The sequence below is a fragment of the Phaenicophaeus curvirostris genome, chromosome 7 (assembly GCF_032191515.1).
Source record: "Phaenicophaeus curvirostris isolate KB17595 chromosome 7, BPBGC_Pcur_1.0, whole genome shotgun sequence".
Classification (NCBI taxonomy): Eukaryota; Metazoa; Chordata; class Aves; order Cuculiformes; family Cuculidae; genus Phaenicophaeus; species Phaenicophaeus curvirostris.
In genome coordinates, this window is record NC_091398.1 from 19,260,710 (window position 1) to 19,279,226 (window position 18,517).

Here is an 18,517-nt window from a genome sequence, read left to right on the forward strand (position 1 = left end):
AAAGGAGGTTGTAGAGAGGTGGGTGCTGGCCTCTTCTTCCAAGTGACAGGTGACAGGACAAAGGGGAACGGCCTCCAGCTCCACCAGAAGCTCCAGTCCAGTTCAGACTGGACATCAGGAAAAAATTAATCACAGAAAAGGTCATCAGGCGCTGTCACAGGCTGCCCAGGGAGGTGGTTGAGTTACCATCCCTGAAGGTATTTAAAAGATGGGAAGACAAGGTGCTCAGGGGCATGGTTTAATGGCAGATAGGAATGGTTGGACTCGATGATCTAAGAGGCCTTTTCCAACCTAGTGATTCTATGATACTATGTTGCCCAGGCCTGATAAAGGATGCTCACTTTCTAAAACTCCAAAACAAGTCTTAGGAAAGTTTTACTTGCCCACATTTTCGGTATTAATACAGTCTCATTCTTTCTCATTCTTTCTAACTGCAGCCTTGTTAAAAGTCCTTGGATAAGTAGCCAGGCACAGGCTGGCTAAAAGTTATTATTCAAGCTAAAATCACATCATATTTAGCAATTTACAACAAATAATTCACAGAATAACAGAATCACTAGGTTGGAAAAGATCCCCAGGATCATCACGTCCAACCATTCCCATCAATCACTAAACCATGTCCCTTAGCACCTCATCCACCCGTGCCTTAGACACCTTCAGGGATGGGGACTCAACCACCTCCCTGGGCAGCCTGTGCCAGTGCCCAATGACCCTTGCCTGAACCTCCCCTGGCGGAGCTTGAGACCATTCCCTCTTGTCCTGTCCCCTGTCACTTGGGAGAAGAGGCCAGCACCCTCCTCTCCACAACCTCCTTTCAGGTAGTTGTAGAGAGCAATGAGGTCTCCCCTCAGCCTCCTCTTCTCCAGGCTAAACAACCCCAGCTCTCTCAGCCGTTCCTCATAAGGCCTGTTCTCCAGCCCCTTCACCAGCTTTGTTGCTCTTCTCTGGACTCGCTCCAGAGCCTCAACATCCTTCTTATGGTGAGGGGCCCAGAACTGAACACAGGATTCGAGGAGCGGTCTCACCAGTGCCGAGTACAGAGGGAGAATAACCTCCCTGGACCTGCTGGTCACGCCGTTTCTGATACAAGTTCTCCCCGGAGCTTTCTCTTCTCCAGGCTGAACAACCCCACCCCTCCCGGCCCGCGCTGACGGCCCCTCAGCTCGGTCCCTCGGGAGCGGGGGCGGTGCCGGCGAGACTCGGCCCTCCCGGGGCGACCTTTCCCCTCGGCCAATGGGCGCGCTCGGTCCCGCCCGTTCCGCCGCCGCCGCTTCCTTTCGGGCGCCGATCGGTGCGTGGATCCTGTCCTCCTCCTCCTCCTTCTTCTTTCTCGCTTCCAGATGCCCCCCAAAAAGGGAAGCGACGGGGTGAAGTCGCACCCGATCATAGGGAGGTTCGGGACGTCCCTGAAGATCGGGATCGTCGGGCTGCCCAATGTCGGGTAGGTGGCGGGGAGCGGCCCGCGCGGGGAGCGCCGTGAGGCTGGCGGGGACGAGTCTGGGCACGAGAATGCTGAAGGGTTAAAAGAAAAGGAAAAAAAAAAACCCCAACAACCCTTAGCGGGTGTTGAGTTGTATAAAATACTGCGGTTTTTTTGCGTTTCCTTCTTGTGTTGTGTGCGTGTGTGTGTGATGCATGCTTTATGCAGGTACACGTGTGTGCGTGAATGTGCGTACAAATTGCTTTTTATTTCTGTTATAAACACACTCTGGAAACCAGAATTCTGCCAAAGTGCTGAATAGCCCGTTTGTTACAATTTTTTTAGGATCATAGAATGGTTTGGGTTGGAAGGGACCTTAGAGATGAATTCCAACCCCCCCGCCCTGGGCAGGGACACCTCCCGCTGCATCAGGAGGCTCAAAGCCTCACCCAGCCTGGTCTTGGACACCTTCCGCTGGATCAGGTTGCTGAAAGCCTCGTCCGACCTGGCCTTGAACGTCTCCAGGGATGGGGTATCCATGACTTCTCTGGGCAGCCTGTGCCAGGGCCTCCCCACCCTCACAGTAAAACCCGCCTATCTAAATAGCTAATCGAAATCTCCCCTCTTTCAGCTTAAAACTGTTACCCCTCATCCTATTACTGTACTCCCCGATGAAGAGCCCCTCCCCAGCATTCTGATGATGTGCGTAGGGAGGGGTTAATGATACCTTAAGTGTCATTAGCTGTGAAGAAGGGTTCCATCCTTGAAACTTCTTGGGAGTTTGTAATGAAAAGAAGTTGTGTAAGTTACAGTTTGGGAGAGATGATGGAAGATGAATCCTTGTTCTCTGTGAAACTTATCAGCTGTAGTTCTTATGGCTCATCAAATGAGCTATACTTAAAGCACTTCTGTAGGATGACAAATTACTTGGAGAATATCTGGGTGAAACTATCTGTATTAATTTCTGTATCATATTTACTGAAAGAAGTTCTCATCATTCTCAAATGTTAAATCTTTAAAAAATTGGAGGAAAGGTCTTTGAGCATGTCTCGGAGCCGTAAGTACTGCTTTCTTGTCTTTTCATAATTTATTTTATTTTTTCAGTATGTAGGTAGGTTGCACACTAGAAAGGAAGTATGTAGCAGTAACATTCTATGATGTCCATAGGGGAAAGTAGCATTTGCAGTTATATTATGATGTAACTTTCAAATAAAATTGTGACTGACTTTTGAGCATGTTGGCTGTATGCAGGGCAGCTTTCAGGCTGATGTCTGTGGCTGAGGAGTTATATGAAACTGAAAAAAAACCCAACCCCCAGAATATTTATGGTAGAAGATTCAGGAGCTGATTAAGAACTTTCTGTTAGTTATAACTCAAAAATTGCTTCATTTTGGTTTAATAAATGCCAACTAACAAAACAATCTGCTACTTGATTTAAATAAAAATGTTCTGTTTTTCCTAATACCGCTTATAGTTTTTTTTTCCCCAAGTGATATTTAACAAGGATGAAGAAATGTTTGGTAAAGTAGAGCTGTGTCTTCATATGCACAGAAGAGTACTTGTAATTGATTAACTGATGTGGTTTGCTTTCTGTGCCCCTTTTTTCTCTTTTGTTTGTTGACTTTTATTGCTTAGATACTGAAATTGTGTTAATACGTAAATAAAACTGAAGAAACAATACAGTTGTGGAAGGAGCTGGTGAGTCTTGGCAAAACTATTTCACTCAGAGTAAGTTTCAAGCATCCTTATGCATTTCTCACTTTATGCTTCAGGAAAGCGAGTAGTGGCCAGTAGAGCTGTGCATTGTTTTTGACTTAAAATTTCTTTGCCGATTGAAATTTGCAGTGTAGTCACTTAGGGTAGTTTTCAGGGGCAGGGAAGAGGGCTAAACATTGTTTGGTTTGCATGGGACACTCTGTATTTGAAAGTGTCTTGTACTAGAATCAGGGCAACGGTCACTGTTCTTGAAGTAAAGGTAAAGTTCTATATTGCTTTTGAGTTGGAATAAGTTGTGGTCTATACAGCCGTTTTAAATGCTTCTAATTTGAACTTCTTTAAGAATGTGTTTATTTTGTTTGTAGGAAATCCACGTTTTTCAATGTGTTAACAAAGAGTCAAGCAGCAGCAGAAAACTTTCCTTTCTGTACTATTGATCCAAATGAGAGTCGAGTACCTGTACCAGATGACAGATTTGACTTCCTATGCCAGTACCACAAACCTCCAAGGTAACTCAAATTCTTAATATTTTTCTTTAGTTAAGCAGTTGAGATAGTATTTCTGAACCTGAAGTTTTCGTAGATGCTTAATGTGCCTATAATATCTTTAATTAGAGTTTTACTGACGTGTGTTTTAGAATGTGAAAGGGCGTATGTACCTATAGTATACCAGTATTATACACACCCTACATTCCCCCAGTATGACCCTTGTGGTTTGAGTCATTGCTCAGCACTACTTGGTACTTGGTATTCCTGTTTTTGAGGGTAGTGGCTCAGAAACTTAAATAGACATTTGTGACTTGTTAATTTCAGTTTGCACTTACTTGCAGCAGTGTTTTGAACAAAGGAGTGTGCATAAATCGTAGGGCAGTTTAGCATGCATGTCTGCTTTTGTTCAACACTTGGGCCTCTGTTTTAGAGCCAGATCACACCCACAATTAAAAAAAGATTGATTAGTCCTTTATCAAAAATCCATTTGTGAACTACATTTTCAGGTCCAAAGAAGTTGCTTCCACCTGTAATTGCTGTGCACTTTTTAAATGCTGGAAAATGCATTAATATGGACCTGTTTGGTTTGTAGGTGGATTGTTATAACATATTATATTGGTTTTTTCCTTTTTAAGTGAGTATTAAGCGCTATGGATTATTAAACAAAGTTCTGCTGAATTTGAGGCAAAACTTTCTGGCTGTTGGCTGGGTAGAGACAGTGGTATGGCTTTTCAGTTTTGTTGACAGATTTGTTCTAAACTGTAACGTTACTGCTGCTTTGGCCACATCAATAATCTCCTTCTTCTTGCTTAGTTATGACTGGCTACTTCTAAATGAAATGTTGAAGTGACAAAGAGATTACTACCTCTTCCCTCATGCTGCCCTTGGCCATCTATCCTTACAAGGAGTGCTAAGATTGTAAATACCTGTATGCATGTTCTCTGATTTGCAAACTCTCTCTTGAAAAAAGATCATCCTTAAGTATTAATGAAAGTAGTATATTTACTGAATCTGTATGCTTCACAGATATACTGAAATGAATAATAAGTTGAATAGAAATAGTACATCAGCTTTCATTTGAATAGTCTTTTGACTTCTAAAGAAGAGTATTTTTTACATAAAATCAGTGGATATAGGGATTAGTGGGTAGTTACAGCTCCCGAATTCACTTATGCTTATATGATTTTAATGTTTCACTCTAACAAATAAAACAGTGATAACTGGTGAGAGTTCAGTTTCACAGTAGGCTGAAGTAACTGTTCTTGGGCTGTTTGTGCTTGTCTGTCTGAGACTAACTCAGGAAGAGAAGGCTATGGTCATGAAGATACACAGCTGAATTGTAGTTTGAATTCTTTAATTTCTCTTGCATAGTCTTGATTTTCATCTTTATGTAATATGCTCTGTGTTAATCTTTTACTTGTTTAGATTAGTAGATGTAATCTTAGGTGCATATGTTTCATAAACATTGAATTGTCTTTAGATTAGACTCTTGTCTAGCCTAAAGGTTTTGTCTTTGTCTTTTAAAGGATCTGAAGCATTCAGGTTTTTAGTTCCCATGTGTTACACTGAGTCATGATGTAACTACAGTCATTGTTGGGGGGGGGGGTGGGGGGGAAGGAGGATGATTCTATAATTTTGTTTGAATGAAGATAAACGACAGGCTAAAGTGACCTTGCCTTGCTGCCTGCTGTGAGTGAGGGAAGGAAGAGTGGGGCAGTGCTGGACATGGAATTACTGTCTGTCACACGGGGCTGAGATTGCTGCTACAGGGAGACAGACTCTGTTGCTAAAAGTGTTGCTAGTATGAGTTTGTGTCCATTCTGCCATCAGCAGAAGAGTTGGCTCTTGAGGTACCATTTGTTGCTTGAAGATCTGTTTTGTTCTCCAAAAGAAGGTGGCATCAGCTTGGATGGGACTGGTACGCGGTTGTTTGTTAGTCCATGCTGAAAGCTGACTGATATTAGTTAATTGGAAATGCAAATGTTTGTAAATGAAATCATGTAGGCAATGTTTTAGAGATTATCATGTAAAGGTAAATCTGCACTTAATAGTTTAAAGTACACTGCCAGAACTTATAACCTGTGCTGTTTTCTTTCTGGAGTAGTGGGGTGATGTATGTGACTATTTACAATAACTAAATTCAGTGATGCAGACTGTACATAGAAGGTGGGCTCCAAGAACTTCCATTAAAAACTGCTTTGGTGCTGCCAAATGAACTAGATGAGCAACTGTCCCCAAGCTTTAATGTTTCCTGTTGCTTGCTTTCTTGCGTGAATGAAATTGTAGATACTAAAAAACCAAACAAACACAACTTTAATAATTCTGAATGCTTGTTATTTTAAGGTCATTGTTTATATTCTATTACTAACTTAATTTATGCAGTTAAACTACTTTCTTTGTTTTAAAGTGTATACAGTATTCAGTGAAAACTCGTACTTGTTGCATTGTGCCAACATGTGGCTTTTCCTGAAAGAAAAGACTGTTGGCTGTTTTTATGTTGTTGTCCTACCCCTGTTCTGCTAATATGGATACTTTCAGGCATGGTTTGGTAGACTAACACTGAATTAGTTCCACTTTAGTAATTGGAAAGAGAATCTTTTCTCTGGACTGATTACTTCAGCAGGAACTGAAGAAGAAATGTGTATTTTCTCCTCCTCCCCTGCTCCCCATGTAGGAACCTTATACCAGGTAGCAAAGGATGTGATCTGCTAATTCTGAAGCGAAGAAGAGATGTTCTTTATCTCGACACGTAGCTCCCGCCTTGAAAATTGAAACTTGGAAGCCAGAAATAGTTGTTCTGTTAAATGCAGTTAATATTTTAATGGGACTTAGTAACTTGATGACAGTTTTATTTAAGCTGTTCTCATGCATTTTTTGATGTAATATCATAATGAAATTTAGTTTATCACCTTAAGCCTAAAAATATATTTTAGTGTAAATATGTCAAACTGATGTAATTTGGACAAGTGATTTGTGTCATAGCTCAGAAATATCTGGAAAGCCTTTGAGTACATACTCCCACCAGGCTTAGCCCGTATGGTCCTGCCTGATGCCACGGCTGTAGCGAGCTGTGCCTGACCAGGAGCTGTCTCTCAGTGGTGACATCTGATTCAAGCTTCAGAATGATTTTGAGTGAGGACCTGAAGGAAACTACTGTTTCCTCTTTCGTTTTAATGTCATACTCCAAATAATCTCACTGTGATTACTCACATTCTTTCTTCCTTACTTTTAAACTCTGTGATTAACTAGAAGAAGTACTTGGTAGAAGCAATGTGAGCCTCAGCTGTTTTAACTGTGGATAGTTAAAAGTGAAGGACTGTATTCGTTGATAGTAATTGACCTGTGTGAAAACATTAATTAAAAAAGTGATTTTTAAAGTCTGTTTCTGCTTCCCCCTCCAGTTAAAATCAAATGGGACTATAAGCAGGAGTGGATAAAATGTCAGTAGTTTGGTTCATCCTTTCTCAGGTTATCAGTATTCATTTGATTTCTTGTTTGTTTGCATCTGTAAGTAGGTGCATTGTCTTGCACATGTGCTCACAAAGCACAATGCTTATTGCAACCACAAACATTTCTATTTAACTTAGAGTGTTTTAAATCTATTTTGGATGTTATTTTCAAACTTAAATTTTAAAGCAATCCTGGTTATTACACAGGAGGGTAATATGCAAAGTGCAACTACCCCTCTTCAGCTCTGGCACTGTCTGGTTTACTTCAGAATCTCTGTTCTTGTCTGCAGATTGCCTTGGTTTGTTTAGTTGCATTGTGGGTTATTAAAATTAATGCATTCAGATCTCTCTCTAGTGCTCAAGTCAGAGTTGCTGAACTGAATCTGAGTGGTAACTTCCATTGTTGTCTAGGTAATGAAAAGTCCTGTGTAATAAAAAGTCTCTTGAACTTACTGTGGGATAGCGTGCCCAGATACTTGATAAAGTTTTTCAGTAAAAATTGTGTGATCAATGGAAAGTACTACTTAGAAACCAGATCAGCAGTGGGACTTCTGAATGATGTCATGTGGTATAAATTTTGGGGTTATCTTATACAGGGATAGGAGTTCGACTCAATGATCCTTGCGGGTGCCTTCCAACTTGGGTTATTTTGGGATTCTGTGGGACTTACTTTAAATTTAAAAAGAGCTTTTATGTAAATGAAAAGCACATGTAACTCCAGAGTGAAACATGAATAACTTAGCTGGATGCAACCGTGACATATCAGCCTCTGTAAGTGAATCCCATTTTTTACAGAAAACAACTGGGAATTGGCAAGTATATCCTGTTGCTGATATGCTTCCTTTGATGTTACTGAATTTGCCTGCTCTGCAGTTAGTTCTGAGCCCGAGTAAATCAGCTTGGCTGCTATATTTGTACTAGTATTTAAAACGTATAATTTGCCAGCAGTGAATTCAAGAGCTTAAGTAGTGGTGACTTGATCCATCTTTTCTGCCTGGTGGGAGAAGGCAAAATTTAGTTGCATGTTGTTGTTATTTGTATTATGTTACTTACTGAATAGTTTGAGAATGCAGGTATTTGACATCCATGAAACACAGAGTATGTGTCTTAATCCACATTGAATCTTTTATGTTTTTATAAGACATGTAAGTGAAACTTCATTAGAAGATTTTTCAGTTCATGTGCTATTAGGTTCGAGTCTTGTTTGTCAGTACTCTGGATAAGATGCTCTTAATGACATTGTTCTTGTTAAGAAATGACCAGGATTTGTCTGCAGTACCTAGTTCTTCAGAAGCAGATTTCTTTAATTATCCTGTGAGGTATATGTTGTCAAAACTGCTTGCAAGGTTGACTACAGAAGCTGTAATAGGGAATACAGTCTTCTGGAGGAGGAACGGACTGTGAATTGCTCTCTTCTGTTTGGAAATGGGCCAAAAATAGCAGTGATGACAGACTGAGAGTTGAATGGCTTTCTAAGAAGTTGCCACAATATACATGTTCTCCTGCTATGTTGCTACTTTTAGTTCGGGTTGTTTGTGAACTCTTAACTGATGACTTCTACTTGAGTTATATCATTTTTTGGGAAGGAAGAGCAGCTTTCCTTTCTAACAGATTTCAAATAACAACCTTTAAAGGCAGAAAAGCCTGTGCTGGAACCAGGAGATGGGTAGCACATTTGGCTTTACCAAAGAGAAAAAGAAGAGCTGCACATTTTTATGCTAAATATAGTGAAGCATCTGACCTGTTTGGTATGTGGGACCTAGGGTCAGGTGGAGTTTCAGGTAAATTTCGTGAATGTTCAAGAAATGAATAAAAAGCGAGTGCGTTATGAGAATTATCAACCAGGCTTACTGGGAAATGGCTACATTTTGAACTTAGTTGAAGCTGTCATGTGGCTTTCCAGAGTATCCTGGTGGATGCGAGATTTAATCAAACTGTAGTAAATGCTGCAAATAAATTGCTGGGCTGTTGTTTACATTGGAGAAGAGGAACTGTGGAAACCTGAAAGAATAAAAACCCAGGGAGAGAAACAGTATTTTGGTTATGACATTTCAATCTAAGCCAGACTTCAGGTGTGTACTGGCTGCTATGTTTCTCAAGTAAACAGTTATGTGTAGACACTCAAGAAATAAATATATGCCTCTTTCTTTAGACTTTTCGAAAAGAAATACGCACAACAAATTGCAGATACTGTATATGTGTGCATTTTAAAAGAAATACATTAAATGCATTGTACTGTTTGTTACTGCTGTTCTGAACTAAAAGGTCGGGTGCAGAAACTCATCTTGCCTGTTTAAATAACTTTCTTGGACAGAAAATTGAAACGATGTTGGTGAGAAGTAGACCTCCTCCCCTGGAAAGTGGATAACCCTATGGACGTGCAAGTCTTTTATTCCTGAATAAATACCTTGGCCTCTGGGCTATGAAACTGTGCTTTGGGCCGCTGAGCCTCGTGCTCTTTGCTGCGCAGTAGCTTGTACAGCAAAGGCAGTATGCTGACAGAAAACCACTGTTGCTGTATTTCAAAGTGAAGTAAAAAATTCTTGATCAACAATTATACCTACACTTAAAATACAGAGAAACTTCTGGATTTGGTGATCTGTTTCAAATTATGAATTCCTGTGACATGCTTTATGGTAGATTGGTGTTGCACTGATTTGTACAAATGATCAGTTGCTGCCACCTGTTCCTGATGATCATTTGAGGCTCAGTGACATTATGCTAATGCTGACTAATGAATCTTAAGAAATGGAAATTAATCTGTTTAGAGGAGGGGGGGAAAAAGAATCCAGTTAAATCTTCTACATTTAAAAGAACTAAAACACATTCGAGATATATGGTACCTTCCCCCATTCTTCGCAGTGGTTTCTGCTTATTTAGTTTCGTAATGTTTACTCTTGGTCCTTCAGAGCATAGGCAGGTCTGACAAGTTTGTGCCTTTTTCATGATTTTCTCTGTATTCATCTTTCTACGATGAAGTAGAGTTAGTCTTAGGAAAGGAACTGCCAAGAATGGCGATGGTTTTATTTTGCTTGGAATGTTAGCTTTTTGGTACCCAAGGTGAAGGTGAGAAGTCCTGGAAACCCAGATCTTCAAAGGTCTCTTGCTGGTATTAGTAAATTGTGAAAAAAACGTGCTGGGATTTTCTTTCCATTCTCTAGCAAATGAGGTTGGTTCTGGTGATAGAGTGGTTCATCTGCATATGAAGGTATCTGGCATCTTTGTAGTGAAAGTGTGAATTCTTCTGCTGGCTGGCCAGGAAGTTAATCCAACCGGATTGCTGAGAGGGAAGCATGGAAGGAGAACATTTTTATCACCACCTTTGTTTTTCTTAAAACAATTTAAAATGACAATGGAGAATTGCTTTAAAAGAGTGGCATTTTTTTACCTTGCTGTAGACTTAGTTATGTGTCAAAAAGTGAGGAATTATAACAACTCTTGACTGGGAAGTTGCTGCTGTTTATTCTGCAGAATGTGTTGAAAAGGAGTTATGGAGTTAATGCCTTAATGGAGTTACTGGCTTCTGTCTTCAGAAGGTGCATTACTTTTGTCAGTGTGTTAAACTTAAGGGTTTGCTGTTTCCAGTGTGTGTACTGGTAGTTAAAAAAAAAAAAAAGGTAATTTGCTAAGAAAACCATTGCAAGACAAAATGTGACATTTTAAAAATTCATTTAATTTAGAATGTATTTTTAGTCATGTTGTTTCTACTGCATTCAACAGGATTAACTTGCAGTACACATCTGCTTTCCAAGGATGGGCCCTTCTTTCCATCAGTCTAGTGAAACTTAAACCTAAAAGTCAACATCTATGTACCTGAATTTAAGTAACTCCTGCTATATTCTAAATATTTCTTGTGAATTTTTTAAAACTCAGTCTTCTGCGTGTTGTGTTCTATTCATGCTTGTTTCTCAGCCCATCACAAAGGTATTAATGGCATGAAACATAACATTAAGTCCTAATTTATCACTCCTGACAGGTTCAGTGATGCTTTGAACTTCACCTTGGTTAAAAAAAAATAATTTTGTCCAGATCCTGTGTTGTGATATTAGTTTACTTGAAATAAATAATTTTCTTGGAAAGTGTTAGAGGAAGACTGAGAGCAAGCCCAGCTTTTAGGTCACCACACTTCCCAGAAATATTGGTGTTGCATACTAAGACAGTTTCTAATAGCTTACTTCTTTCCAAATTAGGGAGTTTAATTTGAAGTGAGGCAGTGCATCTGCTAATATTGAACTGTGTGTGTTGTGATATTTGCAGTCAAGTGGAAGTAGGATTGCCAATAAAAAGTTTGAAACTTGTTTTGTTCTATCTAAGCCCATGTCTCTGAGCAGAGACAATGATCCAGTCCATACATTTCCATGACTACAGCTTTTTCTGTCTGGGCTATAGCTATCTTGATAGCTGCCAGCTATCAAGATAATAAAAGAAGGGTGGTTTTCTGATGCTGGTGGAGTTTGCTGCTGTTACAGCAGTCATGCTTTCAAGTGTTGTGAATATGTTTATTGGCAAGCTGTCACGCTAATAAAAATGAGGCTCAGTTTGGGGTGTGGACGATAAAGCCTCCAGAAATGTAATGCTATTCAGAGGAGGTTTCTGTACAGGGTTGGCTAGGAGGTCGATGGCTCAGTGGTGAGTCCCTAGCACTCATTCACACCCATGTGGTTGGTTCTGTTCAGTGAGCAGCACTGCAATGACAAGGCTTTGGAAAAGACAACTTAAGGTAGACCACAGAATTTGTTTTTAGATTTGAATCTCGTGTTGCAGAACACTCACCGTAAAAGAAAGCTTTTTCACTGCTTTACAAATTGGCACTGTATGCTCCTGCAGATTTCATTGCCTGTCATGCCCTTCTCACTGTTATTAAAGCTATGGATTTGGGTGTTTTCCATTATCCTTACTGTCAGTAGAATAGTGAACTGTTCTTAGCATAGTGCTAATTTTATCGTAGTGCTAATGAAATGTAATGGTGTTCCAGTTATTTATTTTGAAGCCTTCAGGTTGGAGGTCTTGACTGTGGAGTGTAATTTCTGGTCTTTTGCAAGTGAGGAATTTGCAACATTTCAGTATGGTTCTGTCTATGCCACTGTTTATGATGTTCTCATTTATTTAGGCAATATGAAGGTGCTTATGGTCAACGCCTTATCACTAAGTTTTAGGCTTTTTTTTTTCCCTGACTCAGATGGGTTTTGAGAAGTAAATTGATTTAGGATATACCTGAAATATATATTCATGTCCATTAAGTTATTTACTCATTTTGAAACAACCTGAGAATCTGCAAAGGACAAAGGCCTGCAGTTTATAAACTGCCACGTGCATTTCCCATAGTTCTAAAAGGGTTTTTCTATTTTCTGTAAACTAATTTGAACTTCGTGACTATTCTGCTATTGCTATATAAAATGTCATCTCGATACATCTGCTAACCTGTTCTAACGATAGTGGAAAACATCATTGCTGTTTATGCTTTAATGCCAGGCTTCATCTTAACTTGTGTTCTGTGTTCTTTCGAATTATTTGGGTATCACTGGTCGCTGCTAGCTTTAATTACCACTGAATTAGAAAAAATTAACTTGTCTTCTGAGGAAGTTGCTTGACTTACTGAACTAAATGATAACGGTGTGTGATAGCAGAGTGCAATCGCCATTTGTGTGTCTTATCCCTTTGGTATTATGAAAACTGGTCATTTCAGGTGACTGACCATGCCTCAACATTCCAAGCCTGGTTGATTATATAGCTGTCAGTATCATTCCACACTTAGAAACTAGTTCACTTCATTTTACTTTAATAATGACAGAGAAATTAAAAGAATAATTGATGGTTTACTTGGGGGGGGGGAATCTTATCTTTTACACGTTACACTTTAAATAAGGAAGAAAGCTGCTGTCACATACAACTTGTAGGAAAAAGAAAAGTTGTATTTTCATGTTCTGAATTTGTTTCTGTGCCAGAAGTTTTGCCTACTATGCTTCAATAATGAAACTTTTGTATTTCAGCAAAATTCCAGCCTTTCTGAATGTGGTGGATATTGCTGGCCTTGTGAAAGGAGCCCACACTGGCCAAGGCTTAGGAAATTCCTTCTTGTCTCATATTAACGCCTGTGATGGGATCTTTCATCTGATGCGTATGTAAACTTACTTATATGTTCTTTCTATGACTTAAGGACAGCATTGTTATACTCTAAGAACTGTGGAACAAATATCCATTAAAATTTTAACTTTTACCATTCAATCAAAGTCATCAAGTTTTGGGTTTTTCCAAGCAAGAAAATCCCTATCCTCTGCTATATAACAGGTCTGCCTTCATGCCTGAAGACTTAAAAAGAAACTGGGATTTTGGAAGTCTGCAGTAATGGTTGGCTGTTTTCTTTTGCCAACAGTACATGGCAATTGGTTTGTTTAATTTTATAATGGAGGAGAAGTGGGTTATAATAATAGAAGGCTGAAATGGAACAAGAAAATGAAAATATGGAGTTAGTAGCAGACTGGGGGATTCTGTCCCTCTGAGGGCGAGCTGCCCTTCTCTCCTTTTTCTGTGTGACTTGCATAATATTAGTCTTGAACCCATCCCCTGCCGTTACCTCTGAATTCTTTTTTTTAAGCATATTTATACAGAGCAGTGAAATGATGTGCTTCTACAGTTTGCATTCTTGGTGAATAGGCAAATATGCTATCTCAGTCAAAGGCAATTTATTGCGCACTGAGAGTTCTGGTACTCTTGTTTTCATTCAAGTGAGACAAGCTTTGTGGGGAAAGCTGTTGTTCTTAGGCTTATACTGTTCAAAAACAGGACATGCTTTTGGAAACGTCCTTTTTTAAGGTCTTTAGTACCTGTAAGTCATCTGTAACTGTGCAGCTGTGGAGCATTACATCTCCTTTGAAACCTTGGCCTTATTTATATTTTATATCTAGTACCCTTTTTTTTCTATTAAAGTGGCTTGATGTGTACTTTTAGTAGAAAACCTGTGGGCTGTTGATTGTAGCTGAGCAGTTAATAGTATTTAATGCTAAGATATTTTCAAAAGGCAAAGCCAGATCCTTACTGGGTGGGGTCTTTTGGACTTGTACATCATTTTAGGAACTAGGTTGTATTTTGGATACTTACTTTTTATTAACATCTGTTTCTTCTAATCTAGTCTTGCCTTTACTTATTATGTGTTTCAGTTTCTTTCAAGAGTTCTGAAACATAATGCCTGTGAAATGATTGTTTCTGTTGTCCTCCTTTGGGAGCAAAAAAAGCTAATTGCATCACTTTTTAAATAACGCTTTTTTCAATTTTCCTTTTAAAATCTTAACTTTACCTCTTATGCTGCTCTTGCCAGATATTTTAGCTAGAATGCAAGCTAGTGATGAACACAAGTAGAATTTCTGTGTGTTGGTTGCCCAATAAACACAAAGATCTTTATTTAGTGATAATAATAATAAAAAAGCTAATGCGAAGTTGTGTGCTTGAGAGATGTAAAACTACTTTTTTTCCTTACAAAGTGCATATTTGTTCTGCTTTGTTTTCCCCACAGTACTGTAAACATGAAAATTGGATGCTAAAAGCCAGTAAATAGCCCTCTAATATTTTTTTTTTTTAAATAGCGTCTATTGGTTACACAGCACAAATTGAAGCTTGTAACTCAATAAAGTTTTCAGCATACCATGCCAGCTTCTAGTATAAAAAAGTATAAACCATTTTATATGCTGTAATATTTTTACCTCCCCCCCATAAAAATTATTTTCAGTCTAAAAATCCCTTTTTGTGAGTCTGTAGGGTCTCTGCAGTTTGCATTGTTTCTGTCAGATTTTAGAAACTACCTAAGCTGTTTCTGTAAGTGCTTGAACTTTCGAGATCCTGAGAGGATGAAGCTTCTTTGCCTTTTACCAAGGTTTGGTTCAATTTCCTAATGGACCGTGTGTCCTAAGGACTCACTGCCCTGAGACTGGCTCTCCGTTTTCAGCCTGGTGCATAGGCACTGGGTCTCTGCAGCTGTGTAGATGTTAACTTAGAAGGAATCAAAACAGGCTGCTCATGTTAAAGGGGAAAAGGCAGTGGACTGGAAACAAAAAAAAGCCTTTGTATTCCAGCAAGCTGGAAAGGAGGTGTTGCTGAAGATAAAGAGAAGATGAGAATGGTAAAGTGCTCTTAAGAAGAGATGCACTAGGATGCACTGGGGACCCTGCTTTTGTGAAGTATGAAAAGTTTAGCGATTGTTTTCACTAAAGTTTTGAGTTGGTCTGGGACAAATTTTCACCTTTGAACACTGAAACCGTTGCTGCCTGTCTTTATGCTGTTGTGGTATGCACTGCTGCTGCCCATGTTAATAGCTAATGTGTAAAGTGGAGCCCCTCAGAGAAATGGTCTTCTCTTATTTCTGGATGCCAGGCAGAAAGTCAGAAGCAGGACATTGTGGGGTTTGTGTTACAGGCTTCATGGTCTGCATGCCTGAATGTATTGAAGAAAGAGTTGTTAAGCTTTGACTTAACTTGGTTCAGTTAGTATTTTTACAAAAATTAGTTTGAGAATTAACTCAAGTTGTATTAATTAATTAAGGTAATGATAGGCAAGCAAGTGGCTAGCTAGGAAGGGACAGCTTTTGTTGAGTATGAGAGGCCAACTTTGGGAATCTCACTGAAGGTATTTTATAGCCCTGGGCTGAAGGTTTTGATCTTGTTTACTCCATTCTTTGAGAATGTGTTGAACTGTGTTTTCTTGAGGACAAAAGGTTTGTTTGTGGCTTTTTTAGCTGCCATAACTCAATCCACTGTTGTTTCCTCTTTGTGTTCTGAGATGTTTTTTGAAGAAGGTTGTTGCTTATCAGTTTATCCACAGTAGGGCATGTAGTTGAGCTGCAGCTGTAGTACTCTGAAGGTAATCCTTACATTTGTGTTGGAACAGTGGAAGTTCTGTGCAGTGTTTACTTAGACTGTTTCTTGCATGGCGTAAAGCTGAGGAGAAAGAGACTTACTTTTGTCTGGCTAATTCTCAACTTTACATACTTCATTTAGAAAAGAAAAGTACACCCACTTTGAAATAGTTATAGATTTTTCAACCTTCAGATTTCCATATTCTAGATATGCTTTTACTTTCCCTGGGAGAAGGTGTTCATTAAATCAATGAAAACATTGGTTATATGTCTAAGGTATACTTTAAATATATCTAAAGAAACAGCAACAATGTGTGAGAACAGCAGGTGGGAGGGTAATAGAAGTAGTAAAAGGAGAGGTAAGTTTGTGTTGAGCACCCCTGTATTTTTGTACATGGTTACTAGCAGTGTGAAGTGGATTCTCTTAGCTTAGCGATCAAGGTGAAAAAGTTTTATGTACAGAATATAGCAATGCATTCTTGGGTTTTGATACTTCTATAGATTTTTTTTTTTTCAGTTGAAGTGCATGAACTGAAAAATAATTACTGATATTTAAACTAAATAATTCGATCTCAATACACTTTGTTTTTTAAAATTATTTCAGAGGTTATCCCAGTTTATTAGGGGTAGGAGTATATTCTGTTTTTGGCCAAATGTTATTATAAAAATCTCAAACAGATATACTTGCTTTCTTATTGACTGGGGAATTTAATTTTGAAACTGTTTTCTGTCCTTGAAAGTGACATTTACAGCCTTAGTACCATAGTAACCTGGCACATGCTTTAAAGTCGTTACAGCTTCCTTCATCTTCTGACTTTCACTATTTAGTTTGAAACATTTCTGACAGTTCTATTTTCCATGTTTCAGATGTATTACTGTTTTAACTGAGGCAGCAATGTTCTCCTGGTGGGTGAAGCAGGCTGTTTGAAGGTTGCGTGGCTTTAACCACCTTTCAGCTTTTATGGCAGAGCAGTCACAAGTGCTTGTAGACAATTGCTTTCTTTGTATGGTGCACTAAAAATGGCAACCTTGTTACAAGTGTAAATTTACAAATTACTCTTAAATGATGTTTTGGTGAAGAGAATGGTAGATGTCAGTATTTAGTCCCTGCTACAGCTCTGTCCAGTTTTTGAATGTACTGGATGTTAAAATAGCCAGGGTTCTTCATGTTTTTGAGTTTTTCCTTTCCACTTAATACTCTATAGTCCTAGTTTTCTAGCAAATATGTTTCACATTTTTCTCTTATTTTTAGGTTTTTTTTAAAATTAAATCCTGTCTTTCTCTTCAATATTACAGAAATTGGAAGGAAATTTGACTGTGAGTATTTTGCTATCGAATGTTCTTTTTAATAAATAAAAAACCTTAGGGTTTGCTATCCTACTTCAAATATTAGGCAGGCAGCATCGTTTTTTGTGGAAGAACTGGAGAGTTCACCTGCTTGATCTTGCAGTCCTGCAGGGGAATGTGTGAGCCACTGGCAGCAATATAATGCTGGGGGATCACAGGCAAGTAGGGGTGAGGAGGTCCTGTTTTGCTACTCTGCCTGGAAGTGCTCCAACTCCATAGCAGAGGGAGCTGTAGCTGCATTTTAGGGGCAGGATTGGGAGTTTGGTAACTGATATCCACGAAATGTCATTTTTTGTGACAAGAGTGAAAAAACATGGGTAAACATCCCCTGTGGTCTTACAGGAGTGACTGGTGTAATCAATGTGAATAGATTTCTAAAAAGCTTTATAACTCAAAATGTTTAGTACACACCTTGGTTTCTAGGTAACTTCTAAACAAATTTGCCGTCATTTAAAACTTCGATAGATATGAATCATGTGAGATGAGTGTAATTTATTCTTGTTTGAGATAAACACTAATCAAAACAGAGTTTGACAATATTTGTACTGATTTTTGCTCAGCACGTGAAATCAACTTGACTTGGCTTTTCTATCATCACGAGGGTTATTGGGAGCTTGCAGTGCTGATTTGCCTGTAAAAATCAAAGCAGTGATAACAAAGTTATTTAACTGAAAAAGATGCATCCCCTGTTCTGGCTTCATTTTTTTTTTTTCTTTCTATGAAAATGTGTGTGTTTTCTGTATAAAGATGCTAATAATTCTGTGGCTTTTTATACTTGAGGCATAATGCCTATTTTTTTTTTTTCCCCTGTGTTTTCCAAGAAGAAATTATATCTGCTTATTGCTGCTCCTGGAAACTGAATACTACAAAGAGGAGGCATATGAAGATATTACTTTTTTGAAGATGCTTTGTTTTTTCTTATTTTATTATGTGTAATTGTCAACTGTTGAAAAAAGTTAGGGTTCCGCCGTTTACAAATAGGAACCTTTCTCTGAGATGTTACCAAAGTTTGAAAGTAATTTGCACACATTAGACTTGCTAGTATTACACAATCAAGAGGTATTTCTGTATCCTATTGAGTAGATAATAGTTCGTATTGAGATTTTGTCTTCCTTCTTATTTGTTATTAGAATAACTAAATCAATGTGTAATAAAATATTTGGAGTAGCTCACAGTTCAGCTAAACTTTCAATTAGCTTTCAGTGACTTCTCCATATTAAAACTGAAAATATGACGGCTTTCAAAATAAAGT

The 18,517-nt window shown here is 38.7% G+C and overlaps 1 protein-coding gene across 1 annotated transcript in view; it reads left to right on the forward strand.

Moving 5' to 3' along the window:
• The first annotated feature begins 1,272 nt into the window (after positions 1-1,272).
• Positions 1,273-18,517, forward strand: part of OLA1 (Obg like ATPase 1) — a 96,462-nt gene continuing 79,217 nt past the window's right edge. The window contains exons 1-3 of the mRNA XM_069861099.1: positions 1,273-1,441; positions 3,502-3,645; positions 13,064-13,191. Coding sequence (XP_069717200.1) covers positions 1,341-1,441; positions 3,502-3,645; positions 13,064-13,191 — 373 coding nt within the window. The 5' untranslated portion in view covers positions 1,273-1,340. The remainder of the gene's footprint in view (positions 1,442-3,501; positions 3,646-13,063; positions 13,192-18,517) is intronic.